At 46.7% G+C, this 14,028-nt stretch overlaps 1 protein-coding gene across 5 annotated transcripts in view; it reads right to left on the minus strand.

Moving 5' to 3' along the window:
* Positions 1–14,028, minus strand: part of FGFR2 (fibroblast growth factor receptor 2) — a 102,787-nt gene that overhangs the window by 20,264 nt on the left and 68,495 nt on the right. For all 5 annotated transcript variants that reach the window (XM_055345946.1, XM_055345945.1, XM_055345948.1 and 2 more), the window contains 3 exons: positions 13,476–13,672; positions 4,029–4,180; positions 628–749 (listed from right to left, as the gene is read on the minus strand). In XM_055345946.1, the coding sequence (XP_055201921.1) occupies positions 628–749; positions 4,029–4,180; positions 13,476–13,672 (471 nt within the window). The remainder of the gene's footprint in view (positions 1–627; positions 750–4,028; positions 4,181–13,475; positions 13,673–14,028) is intronic.

A 14,028-nucleotide genomic window follows, 5' to 3' on the forward strand; every position in this document is an offset into this window, starting at 1 on the left:
AGCTGCGCGGTCATCACACGAACATCATGTTGTGATGCTCGCATTTCGGGGTGACTGTTCACACATCCCAGAACGTGCCCGGCCTCCGATCCTGCCACCGATCCCGCTCGTTTCCCTTTTAGCTTTCTAAGGGACTCTCCCAGCCCCGTGTCCATTCTGCTCAGTCTCTTACAAAGGAGAAGGTGTGTCCCCCTCACCCTTCGCCTCCTCACTCCCTCCACAAGGCCAACCTTCCTTTATTTGTAAGTTAAGGCTTGGGTCCCCAAATGCAACGTACCAGCAGGCATCTAAATGAACCAATCAAGGTGAGCTGATACCTCTAAGCACATACAAATACAGAGGGAATAAAAAATCACGGTCATCTATAAGGAGCTGATGAAGGACAATCTGGAAGGCTACCACTGTCTACCAAAACTGGCTTTTCTTTCTTCTAAGTACACACAGCTCAAGATAAATCGTCTGTCCAGGATGCTGATTTATACTGAAAACTCCTCAACCCCTAGGTCAACTATGTGCTCTCTGACCCCCTGCCATGATAGAGTTCACATGCCACAAAAGGAACATTCTTGATAAGACTTCCCACCCCGTTCCCACCCCTACCCGGCCCCCGGCCCCCTCCCCACGCACCTTTCAACATCTTCACCGCCACCGTGACTGCTTCCTTGGGCTTCTCTTTGTCAATTCCCACCGCTTCGGCCATGACCACTTGCCCAAAGCAACCTTCCCCCAGAGGTTTGCCCAGCGTCAGCCTAAATGTGTAAATAGGGGATTAGCGCACAGCATCTGGTGAAGGGGAAATTCCAGAACTAAATATAAAAATCTTTCAGCGGCTTGCAAAAGCATGGAGCATTTATCATATGGAACTAATGAGACCCGGGGTATACACGCGCTCGAGTATTTTCTTAGTGACGTTGTAGAGAATGTCAATTACAGGCGGGACAGCTATTAAATTTCACATTTGTGTTCACGATTTATTTTCTTTGTGGAAGGTATCCTTGCTAGTGAGGTGGTCAGGGTTCTTAAGTGCTAACAATGAGGAGCTTTTGATCTTGAGCCAGTTGAATATTCACAATTTAGAATGTCTCGAAGAAAAAATGTTAAAGCTGCTCTTATTTTTTTGTCTCTGTGAAGTGACGTCTTTAAAAATCACTATTATTCAAATACCAATGGATTTTACGGTCATGTTCCTGGCCAAGTTACATGATATGAATCTTAAACACATTTCAAGGAATCCCTAATTTTTCCCTAGAGAACAAAGAAAATTCTAGAAATCGAGGGGAATCGTTTTTTGACCTAACAGCTTAGAAACCCTTGAACTACCCAAAATTAATAATGAAGAAAATCCAGAGTGAAACTGTATTTCTAAGCTCAGAAAGCTCGGTGCAATGTCGTACTCATAGCCATATATTGTCTTTGGATATCCTAGAAGCTGACAGAATGGAGAAATCTTTGGAATACTCATGAATGTGGGGTTCTTTTTTCCACTTAAGCACGACGCAACCAAGTATTTAGTAGCCCTTAGTAAATAAACCGTATTTATGGTAAGTACACAATGGTTTACAAAAGCTAAATAAAGACTTAGGGCACTGTAGGCTGTGCTGAGGTCATTCTGTTTCTCTCCTGAACTAAAATTAAATTTCATATCTTGGCAGAAAATAAACATTTGCATTGGAAAAATGGCTAATTTATGTCCTATTGCCCTGCTACTACAAGCATAACAATCCTTTCTTTGTACCACTTCTGCCTCCAATCTAATAAACTGCTTCTAAATAGCCTTCATTCACTGGAAATCGGCTCCACCTACGTTTGTGCTCAACTCTGTTCTGAAATGCTTAGCACTCAGATTTTCCGCACTCAGGGACCCCCACCCCCTGCCAGGTGGGAGCTAACAGGCACATACAGACTTCCACTGTTGACTGCAGTGTCACAGCAGCAAAAACTGTGGACTGAACCTGAGAGAGCAGTAACTGTTTTTTTTTTTTAAGATTTATTCATTCATTCATTCATTCAAGACACACAGAGAGAGGCAGAGACATAGGCAGAGGGAGAAGCAGGCTCCCCGCAGGAAGACCGATGTGGGACTTGATCCCGGACTCCAGGATCATGCCCTGGGCCAAAGGCAGGCACTAAACCACTGAGCCACCCAGGCATCCTGAGAGCATAATTTCTTAAAACTCCGAGTTCAGCCCTGTGCATGCACACGCATGTGCACGAACCCTCCTACTTGTACACTCAAAGTTGGGACCAAGGTGACTCCATGAGAAACAACCTTGTTCCGTTCTCTTTCCACATTCTCCAGGTAAAGAAACCATTCTTTCTGTTTTCTCCAATGCCTCCTCCCAGTTGTTCAATAAGCAAATCCTGAATGAATGAATGATGTTTTCACTAGGGCACACAAATATACTGGAAATTACCTCCATTAACTCTCTTGACAGAGGGGTACCTGTACAATTATTTGGTCCTGGCTTATGGTGCACACCAGTATCTCCAAATCAGCTTTTGGGAGACAAAACTGGTGTGGACTTGCGGGAAATCAAAATCATAGGGGGCCACGTAAGCTACCTCTCCCAAATAGAGCTCATCAGACTTGGTCTCTAAGGGCATCTGGGTGGCTCAGTGGTTGACCGTCTGCCTTTGCCTCAGGTCACAATCCGGGGGTCCTAGGATCGAGTCCCACAACAGGCCCCCTTCAGGGACCCTGCTTCTCCCTCTGCCTATGTCTCTGCCTCTCTCTCTGTATCTCTCAAGAATAAATAAATAAAATCTTTAAAAAACAATAAAAATTTTTTAAAACCTTTTTAATTTAAAATAATACTTGGGTCTCTAGAAAAGCTCATCTTGGTACCTCTAAATTTGTGTATGAGTCTCTTCTATTGTAATCAAAACACCTCTCTGACATAATCTCAGGAGATACTACCGATGTCAAGACAAAGCAGGAGGAGAAGCTATAAAGAAGCAACCATTATTCTGGTTGATGTGATATAGATGGACAGTCTGTGATTTCCACCTTCCACTACTCCCACGGTTCAAATTCGAGGGACTACAAGTGGTACCCCAGAAGTGAGCCAACAGTCCTCAAGGACCATCATGCTTTATTTCGGAAGGTAGGTCTGGGAACTGGTCCCGCCCAGCAGTGGGAGGGCTGGGAGCACAAGATCTGCCTCACACACTCTCCGCCTAGCGCCAGCAAGTTGTCAGGTCTGCAGTTCAGAGCTCCCAGCTCACCACTGCAGGGAGGAAAACAGAAGACAGGGAAACTCAAGAGCTAAGATTTGTACTCAGTCCTGGGAGGCCTGCACCATGATCATCATTTTACAAAAACGAAATTCAGAGAATCAAGGTTGCCCAGCCACTGGGGCAAGCTAAGCCAAGATTCAAATCCAGTCCAGGAGAGCCCAAATACACGGAACTGAAGCCAGATCAAGAGATAAACAGCTCCCAGTAATGCCTTCAACAGGGCCTGGAGGCTGTGCTTTGAGCATATGACTGAAACACTTCCACATCATCCAATGAATATATGGACCACTGGAAATCTGATGGCAGGTACCACAGTCAAACCTTCTGCAGCCCTATATTACATTAACAACCCTTAAAAACAGCAACATGGACTGAAGATTCTTAAGGCTGTTTGTATTTTATACCCAATTTCTCCAAAGAAATGAACTAGAGAACAGTCATGTCATAAGCAGAAGCTGGAATGATGTATCTGTTTTACAAACGGGATATTGTCCTTTTAGTCCATGTGACTGGGTTTTAATTATCTAAAAAATGTGAAAAAGTGCTAACCAGGTACTATCTAGTTTGGGGACTAGCCACGCCTAGTTGCTATTTTAAAGGAGCTAGTAAAAGAGAGAGAGAAAATAAATTCTTTCCTTTTTCAGGAATTGACTATTTAGAAATACAATCTCACTCACTCCTGTTACCACCGTCAGACATGATCTTTGCAGTTAAGGATCAGAAAAAGAAAATGTCAATCCAACATTTGTACCAAGATTCCATTTGAGGATGCGTCCAATAGAAGTACTCACTTATCTCTGGGAAACTCCCACTTTGGATCTTCCGGCAGTTCATACTCGGAGACCCCTGCCAGCATGGGGGTGTCTGCTGTTGAGGAGAGGCGCGTGGTTATCCTCACCAGCGGAGTGTTGGAGTTCATAGAGGAGCTGGACTCAGCAGACACCTGGATACAAAATGCAAAGACACAGGTGTAATCCTGGCTCCACCTGAGAAGCCTGGCGGCCGGCCAAAGCCCAGCCAGATGTTTGATTCTTAGAAAGGAAGAGAAGTGGGAGTGCTGGCCAACGTCAAGAATTTCGGACCAAAACCATTGTATTCCAACTCCTCTGTTCCCATCTAGGCGCTACCAGATTTCACCCACATCCTACATTCCTAAGACCAGGTCTGCAAACATTTTTAGACAGGATCTGAGCAAAATAGAAGTCAGCTTTCTGACCTAATTCCTCAAAACAAGCAGCTGAGGACAGAGCATCAGCCTCACGGGATTCATTATTGCCTTTTCGCCTAGAACTGTCCCAGAGCCCTGCATGACCAATCAATCTCCCTGGAGACTAGCTCAGATCGTGAATCAATTCTGTGCCTATGAAACTCCATGAGAACATTTTAGAAAATCAGCTCTTCAATATGTTGCCTGCCTTTTGGAAGGAAAAGCCGAATGTCAGCTCTAGGATTTGAATGTGAAGGGCCAGGAACTCCAAGTGCCTTAATTCCAGGTAACTGGAGACCCAGGCACCGGGGGCCGTTCTCTGCTGCTCCCCAGTCCTTTCGAGAACTGGTGGATGCCCAGGCCATTCGGTGGACATCAACTGCCTCTTGTTAATTTTGCTTTCAGAAACTAGTGGACTGAACGTATGGGATGAAGAGTCAAGGAGCAAAAAAGAAAAAAACGAAAACAAAAAAACCCCCACATCCTTGCTTTATCATCTTGTGGGAAAGCGCCTCTCCCACCTGCAGCACACAAGGGCTGCCCCGAGTTTTCTCATTCACCCTCACTCGTTTCCATCTGCATCTGATAAAATGGTTACTTCTTAGAGCGTCTTTCCTGTGCTGGTTTCTGTAAAGGAAAACACACGCGGAGTCTACCTGAAGACTAATTTTGAGAATTACTCACAATCCTGGTACCATCATCGGCTGCTTGACCACTACATTATTCTAAACCATGAACAAGACTTGGGAGTTCACAGAAGTTGGAGCATCAGGGTTAACGTGGCCCAACAAGGCGGCCCACCCTCCCTCCCTGGTTCTGTCCCCTGCGTGACTGCCCTGGTCAATGGGACTCCCCAGCTGTGCTGACAAACACCTTTTAAATTAAGGTGGCAAAGATGGAACGCAGAATAAACTTAGTTGGGGTGACCACTCACAAAGTAGAGCCTGAACCATTCCCACTGGGAACCAGAAGACCTGTACTTACTTCCCGGGGAACGTCCTGCTTGGAATCCCTTCATTCTCTCCTTTGGAAGGCCAAAGTCTCCTTAAGGCAAACAGAAACCCAAGAAGATGCCCAAGAATGGACTGGGGGAAGAATCAGTTTAGGAATCAGAAGCCGGTTTCCGTATTAAAATCTAGTTGTATGTGCTGTTTAATCCAGGATTTCTATTACCTTTTAAACTGCACAAGAGAATGGGCACCTGTATGGCTCAGTTGGTTAAGCACCTGACTCTTGATTTTGGCTCAGGTTATGAGCTCCAGGCCATGAGATGGAGCCCCACACTGGGTTTCTCACTCAGCCCGGTTTGCTTTGAGGATGCTCTCCTCCCCCTCTGCCCTCCCTCCCATGCTCTTGTTCTCTCTCTTTTTAAAATAAATACATAAATCTTTAAAAATAAAAATAAAACGTACAAGAGAACATTTCTGAGCAACCTTCTGACGGGGGAGTCACTCCTAAATTTTACTATGCAGACAGTATGAGCAGTGTTAACAAGAGCACTATAAACATTTTCTTTAAAAAGAAGCTAAAGAATCATTAATTTTGGAACTGAGAGAACCTTGTCTATAGATTAGGCTCCAAGAGGCTGAGGCCTCACACCCAGGTGTCCACACGCTCAAATGGCAGAAGCAAGGGCACGCCTGGAAGGCTCAGTGGTTGTGCGTCTGCCTTCAGCTCAGGGCATGATCCGGGGTCCTGGGATCAATTCCCACAGTGGAGTCCCCGCAGGGAGCCTGCTTCTCTCTCTGCCTATGTCTCTGCCTCTTTCTCTGTCTCTCATGAATAAATAAATAAAATCTTATATAAAAAAAAATGGCAGAAGCAAGGAGGAAAGCACAAAAGGTCAACTGTGTGGACTCCCAGAGAATCCACCCCTGCTCCCCACTAACACCAGGGACTAGGCAAGGGACCCCACCTTGGCCAACAGACAACTTGGAACACCCCTCCAGAATCCACATGGGGCCCAACACACTGCACGACACTGACTCAGCTGTAGGACTCATCCAAAACCCGGCCTTTCAAAGAGCATCAAGATCTACACAGTCTCCAGTGACCACAAGAACATCCTGTGCTCCATCCGTAGAGAAGACACAAAAGATTCAGGACTGAGTTTGGCCAAAGATGTTTCCCCAAATCCTAATGTCCCGCATCAAGGCCGTGTGCTATGCACACAAAAGGAAGCTGGTGTTTTCAAAGACAAGAAGGTCTTCTGGAAAGTTCTCCCATGTAGAGAGGCAAAAATCACCATTCACTGCCGCGAGAACTTGGACCTGAGGATCACAGACAACAAGGAGCCGCCACACTAGTAAGTCAGCCTCGCTGATGATACAGACCCCAAATGGCTGTGGTCTGGCACAGTCTGCTGCCATGACTCTCTGCAAGGACAGCTGGGTAGCCTATCACCACTGGACCCATGGGATGTCCAGAATTCCACTATGAGTACCAGATGGGCTGCCATCAGTGGAGAGGAGGGGCAACCCAATGGGGAAAAAAACACAGGGGCAGGGTTCTGGGTGAAACAGCAGGTCTTCCAAAACCTCTGCTCATATGGGCAAGGCTTAGAGAGTCTGATGTGGGAAAGCAGCCTTCCCTTGGGGGCGGGGGGACATAGCATTGTTTCTGAACTTTCAGGAAGGATACAGAAGACATCTAACAGTGGTCACCTTCAGAGAAGACAGACTCACAGCTGAGGGAAGGGGCAAAATTCATCTTACCTCAGAACTTTCCAAGCCACTTGGATTTCATTACCCTGCATACGCAGTTCTTTTTTATTTTAGAAGAAGCACTTCTTTAACGTAAAAATATTTTTTAGAAGAGCAGGGATCAGAACTGAGGAAGGTGAAACCGCCACAGGAGGGGGGGGAAAAAAGCAAAGCGCAGAGGCTTGAAACACAGTGACTTCTACGAGGAGTCAGGAATGACGGGGACACGGCCTCTGCCTCTTTCCCTGGGCTACCGGCCTGGGTTTTGCTACATCTCTGCACCCTCCTGAGTGGGCACCTAGCGACCGGCCCTGGCCAAGCAGCTAACCCGAGATGGTACCTTTCCTCTGCTACCTGTTCACGACACAGGGCCCCAGGCAGGTCAGGGGCCAAGCCCCAGTTCCCATGCTGAGAGCTTCAGGAAGTCATTTATCCATCCTAAACTAGAGTTTCCTACCTGTTAAAAGGAAACCAGGAAAGTTCCCGCTCCACAGAGTGAACTTGAGGGTAAAATGAGGTCACACCCATAAAGCCCTCAGTGCTGAGCTGGGCCCTTGTGATGGGCTCAGTTAGTATTTGCTGTCGACACCACAACTGTTTTTCCTAGCACCTTTTTAGAATCCTGTGCTGCCCAGATCCAAGGGAGTTTATGACTGGCACCTGCCTCTGGGGAATCCAGGATTTCTGGAGCACGCAGCTGCTTTTGTGTGGGTGATGCTGTCCTACTGTGTGCTCGGGGAAGAACGAACCCCCGCTGGCATTAAGGGCTGACTGTACAACAGGACAGGCCTGACGGGTTTGGAAGAGGACACCCTCTGCTCCCAGCCAGCTCCACTTGCGGCTCCAGCAAGTGAAAGAGCAAAGCTAAGAAATTAAGGATTGGGGAGTCAGGGGTCGGTCCCAGGGCAGGGGGAGAGCTGGTGCATGAGAACGTCCTCATGATGAATGTGGCTTAGAGGCTGCTTAAGAACAGAAAGACTTAACGTTGAGCCGGACGTTAACTGCTCTGCGGCTAGCCTATGACCCGAGAGGAATCTCTGCCCACAAACCCATGGCAAAAGTTCACATCCCCCTCCAAACAATCTCAACGAGGTTTTAACGTGAAAGCTTTTAGAACAGAAACCCTTGGCAAACCCTGCCGTTACCATTACTTATGAAAACTTGAAAATTGTGCTTGCAAAAAAGGATTACTTAGGAGAGTTCTGTCCAGATTCGATGTGGAGGTTTAGATTCAAGGCACAAATGTGGAAAATACTTTTGCACAAAGGGGGGTGAAAAAAAAAAAAAGGTAAGAAGATGCCAGAAGTATAAGAAACTAGAATCTGGTCACTCTGTCCATGGAGGTATATCTTAATTTTACCTCCATGCATTTTTACTGAGCTTTTAAAATCCCCTCTGGGACTGTAAACCGTGGCTGGCTTTCTCTTCACTCCACTTCTGCCGAGAGCTAACGTGTTTCCGGGGCTTGGCACCGCCATCCTCTGCTGGCGATTCCTCCGTGAAACGCTGCATCTTGCTGGAGTGTCTTTCCTTCCGAATATGTCCCTCGAGTAATTCCACTGCCCACCGTGAACCCCTTGACTAACTCAGCACTATTAAATTATCACTTTTTTTTTTGGCACAAAATCATGAACTTCCCTATCACATGTTCTATCTACTTTAAAAAATATTCCACTGGTGGTGATAATTAAATTACCAATAAAGAATGAATGTGAGCCCCCTAAAATAAAGCACCCCTCCATCCCAGCAGGCACGTTTCTAGTGTGTATTTGCAGTCTCAACTCCCCACTCTCCGGAATCTCTTTAACACGTGCCATAAATCAAGCTTTTAATGAATTGTGCATTTTGTATACTTCTACAGTATATGTGGGAGATTAAGCAAGGGAGTAGGGAATAGGGTTTTTTTTTCCCCCTTTTCTTTTTAAAGGGCCACCAAGAAATAGTGTTATCTCTGCACACTAGGTTAGGACCAAGGAAGGGGACCTCACAGAGAACAGGGCAGGCAGAGGCAAAGAGGGGAGGGGTGACGAATGGCCACGCTAATTCCTGACTCTGAGGCTGTGGATCCACGTTTCCAAGCCAGAAATAAGGCCCCGAGCTAACATACTTTTAGCTCTAAGCCCTGCCCACCACTCCCTTGACATCCAAACAAAATGCTTTCACCACTTCCAACCAGGTGGCTGGGGATAAAGGTTGAAGGGGTTTCTAGGGTTGGATTCTGTTTCCCTCCATAACATAATTGAAGTCATCAGACGAGGTGGTTTATCACTTTTCTCCAACAGGTCTCTGCCTCCTCCATGAATAAACCCATTGGATCAATGGCTCACCCACCAGTCCTGGACAGGCTGGGTCTTCCTAGAAGATCCCAGTAGCCTAAATCCAAATCAGATCTCATACTTGCCCTGTCTATGGAAGGCTGAGAGGAGAGAGCAGCCCAATGGGGAGGCCAGGGAGGATGAAGCACCCACATGGAAGGGCGGAACCCAGTTAGCCATCCAGAGCTGCCCTCATTACCCAAGTATGTTCTGGAACCAGGGAGGCTTCATTAGACCACCTGACTAGCCAAAACATGGAGAATGTTCCAAGATCATGGTATTTGGCTGTTAGACAGCAAATAAGCTTCTAGGAGTGGAACCCTCCCTCCTCACAGGATCCAGTGTGTTTCATAACCAAGAATGCGCAGCCCCAAGAACTGGCTCCTGAATCACCTGCACCCAGCCAGTCCCCCATCTTCTGTCTCATTCTGGAGGTGCCTGGGAACATGCCACTCACCTCAAAGACACTATTATAAAAGATAATCTTGATCTACCCGAAACAGCAACCAAGAGGGTGAAACTAAAGTCTCAGAAAAAAAAAATCACCCTCTGGGCCCTTCTCAGAGGCCAGTGGTGGTACAAGTGGGTGCTGCATGCATGTGCATCCCTACCCAGCAGATGGGTTTATCTGTTTATGGCAAGAGTTAAATCTCCATCCTGCCCTATGGAAACTTCTGGTTCCAGGGAAGGAAGCTGCTGTACCCCCTGAAAAACGGATCCACTGAACCCAGCAATACCGCATGCTTCCTGAGCAAACATCTTTGACCTCCTCTACATCCCTCCCACCAATACCCAACTGATGTGTTGCAGCACACGAGAGGTTGAGGCCCTCTCTCGAACTCATGGATGTGCACAGGCTGCTTCCCAGTGACTGTGGCTGTCCACTGGCAGCCCCGGACTCCTACACAAGAGCTGACAAGCTCATGAGGACACTCTCTCTGGCCTAGCGCTCCCGGCCTCCTTGATCACACTGATGCCAAAGGAGCAGGAGCAGGTAAGCCAGTGGCTGGCATGGTATCCAAGCCCCAGCACTGAAAGCGCGAGGAGCTCCTGTCAAGGGACACAGAGAGACGCTGTGTGCCACCTGCCTCCCCCAACCAAAAAAGTTCTTTTCTCTTTCCTCAAGCCTCAAAATGCATAAAGAGCCTCAAAAAACTCACACTCACTGGGGCATGAACACAAGGAATTTCTTCTTAGCTACCAGAGAAAAGTATTTTTGACTCAAAAAAAAAAAAACCTAAAATGTCTATCTTATGACAGTAAGTCCAGTACAAATTAGTAAATGTCAAGAAGGAAAAATTCACAGTAGGAGAAAGAGAGAGAGAAAGAAAGAACGAAAAAAAAGAAGGAAAGGAAAAAACACGACTCCTCTTGTTCTAAAAAGAGAACAATGATGGATTGAGTTGAGTGAGATGTTGTGTGTATGTGTTGGGGGAGGGGCGAGGGTCAGGGCCAAGAAGATAACCCTCCAACTCCATCATGAAAACACTCAGTTACCTGTGTGGTAGAGGAGGCTGGGCAAATACAGCATGAAAAGTGGCCTTGCAAAAAACTAGGAAGAAGCCATCTTCAAGACATCTGATTACAGGTTCATCTGTCGCCAGGTAAAGGCATGCTTGGCATCCCTGTGGTATTTTCTCTGTCATCAACATATCTGTCGGGGCTTTTCATTCCAGCTACAGTCCAATAACCCTCTTTTATCCAGATACCTGATAGACATCTCCTGCCCCGCCAAAGGGGCCGTGCTTACTGATGGAGTGAGTGTACTCTTTGTAAAGAATCACACGGCCATTTTGACATATATGAGGAGCTGAGGTGTATCCACATTCCCCCAAATAAATTAATCTCTCAGAGATCTGTTTTCTTCCAAGGGACTGGTATTTGACCACTTTCTTCTGCTTCTCTTACTCTACTTGACCCTATGAAAACCCAAGACAACCACATTCCAAATGATGACCCCCAAATAACCTTGGAACCATTGGTGAAGGTGACAGGCTATATCTTGCATGGAACCTGGGTTATACCAAGCACTCAGGAAATTATGATAAAGGAATGAAGAAAGGGAGAACAAAGGAGAAAACCTACTGTTCCCTTTGGTTACACAGGGCAAGACCTTTGTATAGGAAGAATGGCCAACCGATGTGAAGACAAAGAAAAGGCCAGTCAGCCAAAGAGAAATGAAAGTACGATGACTGGGGTTGAGTCAAAGAGATTTTAAGGGCGGCTATGTCTTTTATATTTGAATAAAAAGAAGAGCACTTGTAACAGTTGCAGGAGAAAAGATGAAATCATGATGGGCCAATGGTCTAGCTACACCAAATTGCAGGTTTCCTCCAGAATGTAGCGTTTTCCCCTATTAGAAAAAAAAATGAATAATAGAGATCAGAACCATTCCCTTTTTCAGCTCCCGGAGGTCAGGTTCTCAAGATGGTGGCTAGAATAATGGCCCAGAAGTAACTGGAAAGGAGGAGGGGCGGGTAGGGTTGGCCATAGCACCTGAAGGGCCCCACCTGGCCATGTTAAGAATCACCTTCAGACTGGACTCTCCACTAGAGTCAGGCAAATGGCCCCATCACTGCTTCTCTAGAAGGCCCCAAGAATGATAGTGGTGTCATTTTAGTAACAATAGTATTCTAGGTGGCAGGAGTGGTCCAACACAATTTGGGCAATCACCTGCACTTGACACACACTCCAAATGCTATCCGTAGCCCCTAAGAGAATAAAAAGCTGCTTAATACATGACTTCAAAGAAGTCAACAAGGACCCATTCAGCTCAGAGCCTGGAGCTGGACTGAGAACACTCAGAGCCATGCCAAAACTGCGGCTGGCCAACTGGTTCCTAATCCGTGCTAATGCCTGATCCAGAAAATGTCATCACCACCTGAAGTCCCAGGAGGGACTGGGCTGAGATTAACCCAGAGTTTCTCAGAGTGCATTTCAGAATCACCTAAAGACCTGCTTAAAATACAGATTCCTGGTCCCATTCAAGATCTACTGAACCAGAATCCCTGGGGCTAAGACTATGGAATCTGCGATTTTAACAAATGTCCTGTAAATTTAACTAAAGCACACACTGCAACAGAGCCAGTGAGTTAGCCATTTCACTTCTTTCAATAGAAATACCTTCACCGGAAAAAAGTTCCTAGTACACTTTACTTGTAAACACTTTCCATTCACATCTACCTTCCCCTTTCACCTTCACGAGCACAGAGAAAGGAGGCAAAGCATATCCTGTCCCACTCAGCTTTGCTGCTTTGGTTTAAAGCAGAGGCAGAGAGGCTCTACCTTGCCCTGTCTCCCCAAAGCAAAACTAACCCAATCAGGAGGCACATGTGAGCAAAAAAGACCAGACATGGGGTTAAGAACAATCTGTTGCTCGTTCAATATAAAAATCATTCTACCACCAAATCCAGAGCCACACTTGCGAACGATTAACAATAACATAATATATGCATACATTTCTATTTTAAGAATCAGAGAGGTCGAGCCAAAACCCAGTTAAGAAAGACATCATAGTCTGGTTTAAATCAAGCAGTAGTTCAGATTCATCTCCAGGGCATAAGTTTCTGACCTTGATTTAAAAGAATAAGTCAAAGAGAACGAGAGTCCCTCCCTTTCCAACTAGTGGCATAAGCCTGTCTCAAAAACAGCATTAGATCACAGGGGACAAATGGCCTATGATTCAAAAAGACCGCTGCACTTGAGCCTCAAACACACAAGGGCATTGCCTCCCCGTGTCATTGCCAGTCCTACCGATTAGCTCCCAGAGTCTCATACTGTCATGCTTTCTTGCCCTTAGAACTTGACTCAGTTGACCCCACTGATGCCCCAAGGCGGGACTCTCTGGGCCCCAATGACTGATTAGAGAGCCACTAAGAGGCACGTCGGGATTGCTCGCACAGTGAAGTTCACAGAAGTAGATGGCATTGTAGCCGAGCAAAAGACCCGAGGGGGGCTGGCTGGGGCATGGGAGAGGAATAAATTTCTTCAAACTCTTTATCTACTTTCTGTTACCTGTCTCCGCAAGGGGATGCGCTTGGTCAGCTTGTGCACAGCTGGCTGGCTGCTGAAGTCTGGCTTCTTGGTTGTGGTCTTCATTCGGCACAGGATGACTGTCACCACCATACAGGCAATTAGGAAGACCCCTATGCAGTAAATGGCTATCTCCAGGTAGTCTGGGGAAGCCGTAATCTCCTTTTCTCTTACAGGAGCTAGAGTGTAAGATCACAGGGGAAGAACAGGTAAGCAGGCCACAAGGTTAGGACATGGGCTTGATGCATCCTGGCAGAGCTAACGAATCACAAGGTGATGACCCTTCCCAATGACTCCATCCTGCAAAATGGCATGGGCTATGGGCCTGCCATGCACCTCTCCCAAATGAAGGTGAGTAACCAAGGGCTCCTCACTTGACCTCCAGAGCCCAAGAGGCCGCTATCTCTAGCCTCAATGGGCCTCTGCAATCCAGTGATTGTGATAGGTTGGCTGCCACTAAGACACAAAGGGCAGGCTACAAGGCCACATTCTGTCAGACATTTGGGCAGAGCAGGACAGTCAACCATACCTCCAA

This window comes from Nyctereutes procyonoides, unplaced genomic scaffold (genome assembly GCF_905146905.1).
Source record: "Nyctereutes procyonoides isolate TBG_1078 unplaced genomic scaffold, NYPRO_anot_genome, whole genome shotgun sequence".
In the NCBI taxonomy this organism is placed as follows: domain Eukaryota; kingdom Metazoa; phylum Chordata; class Mammalia; order Carnivora; family Canidae; genus Nyctereutes; species Nyctereutes procyonoides.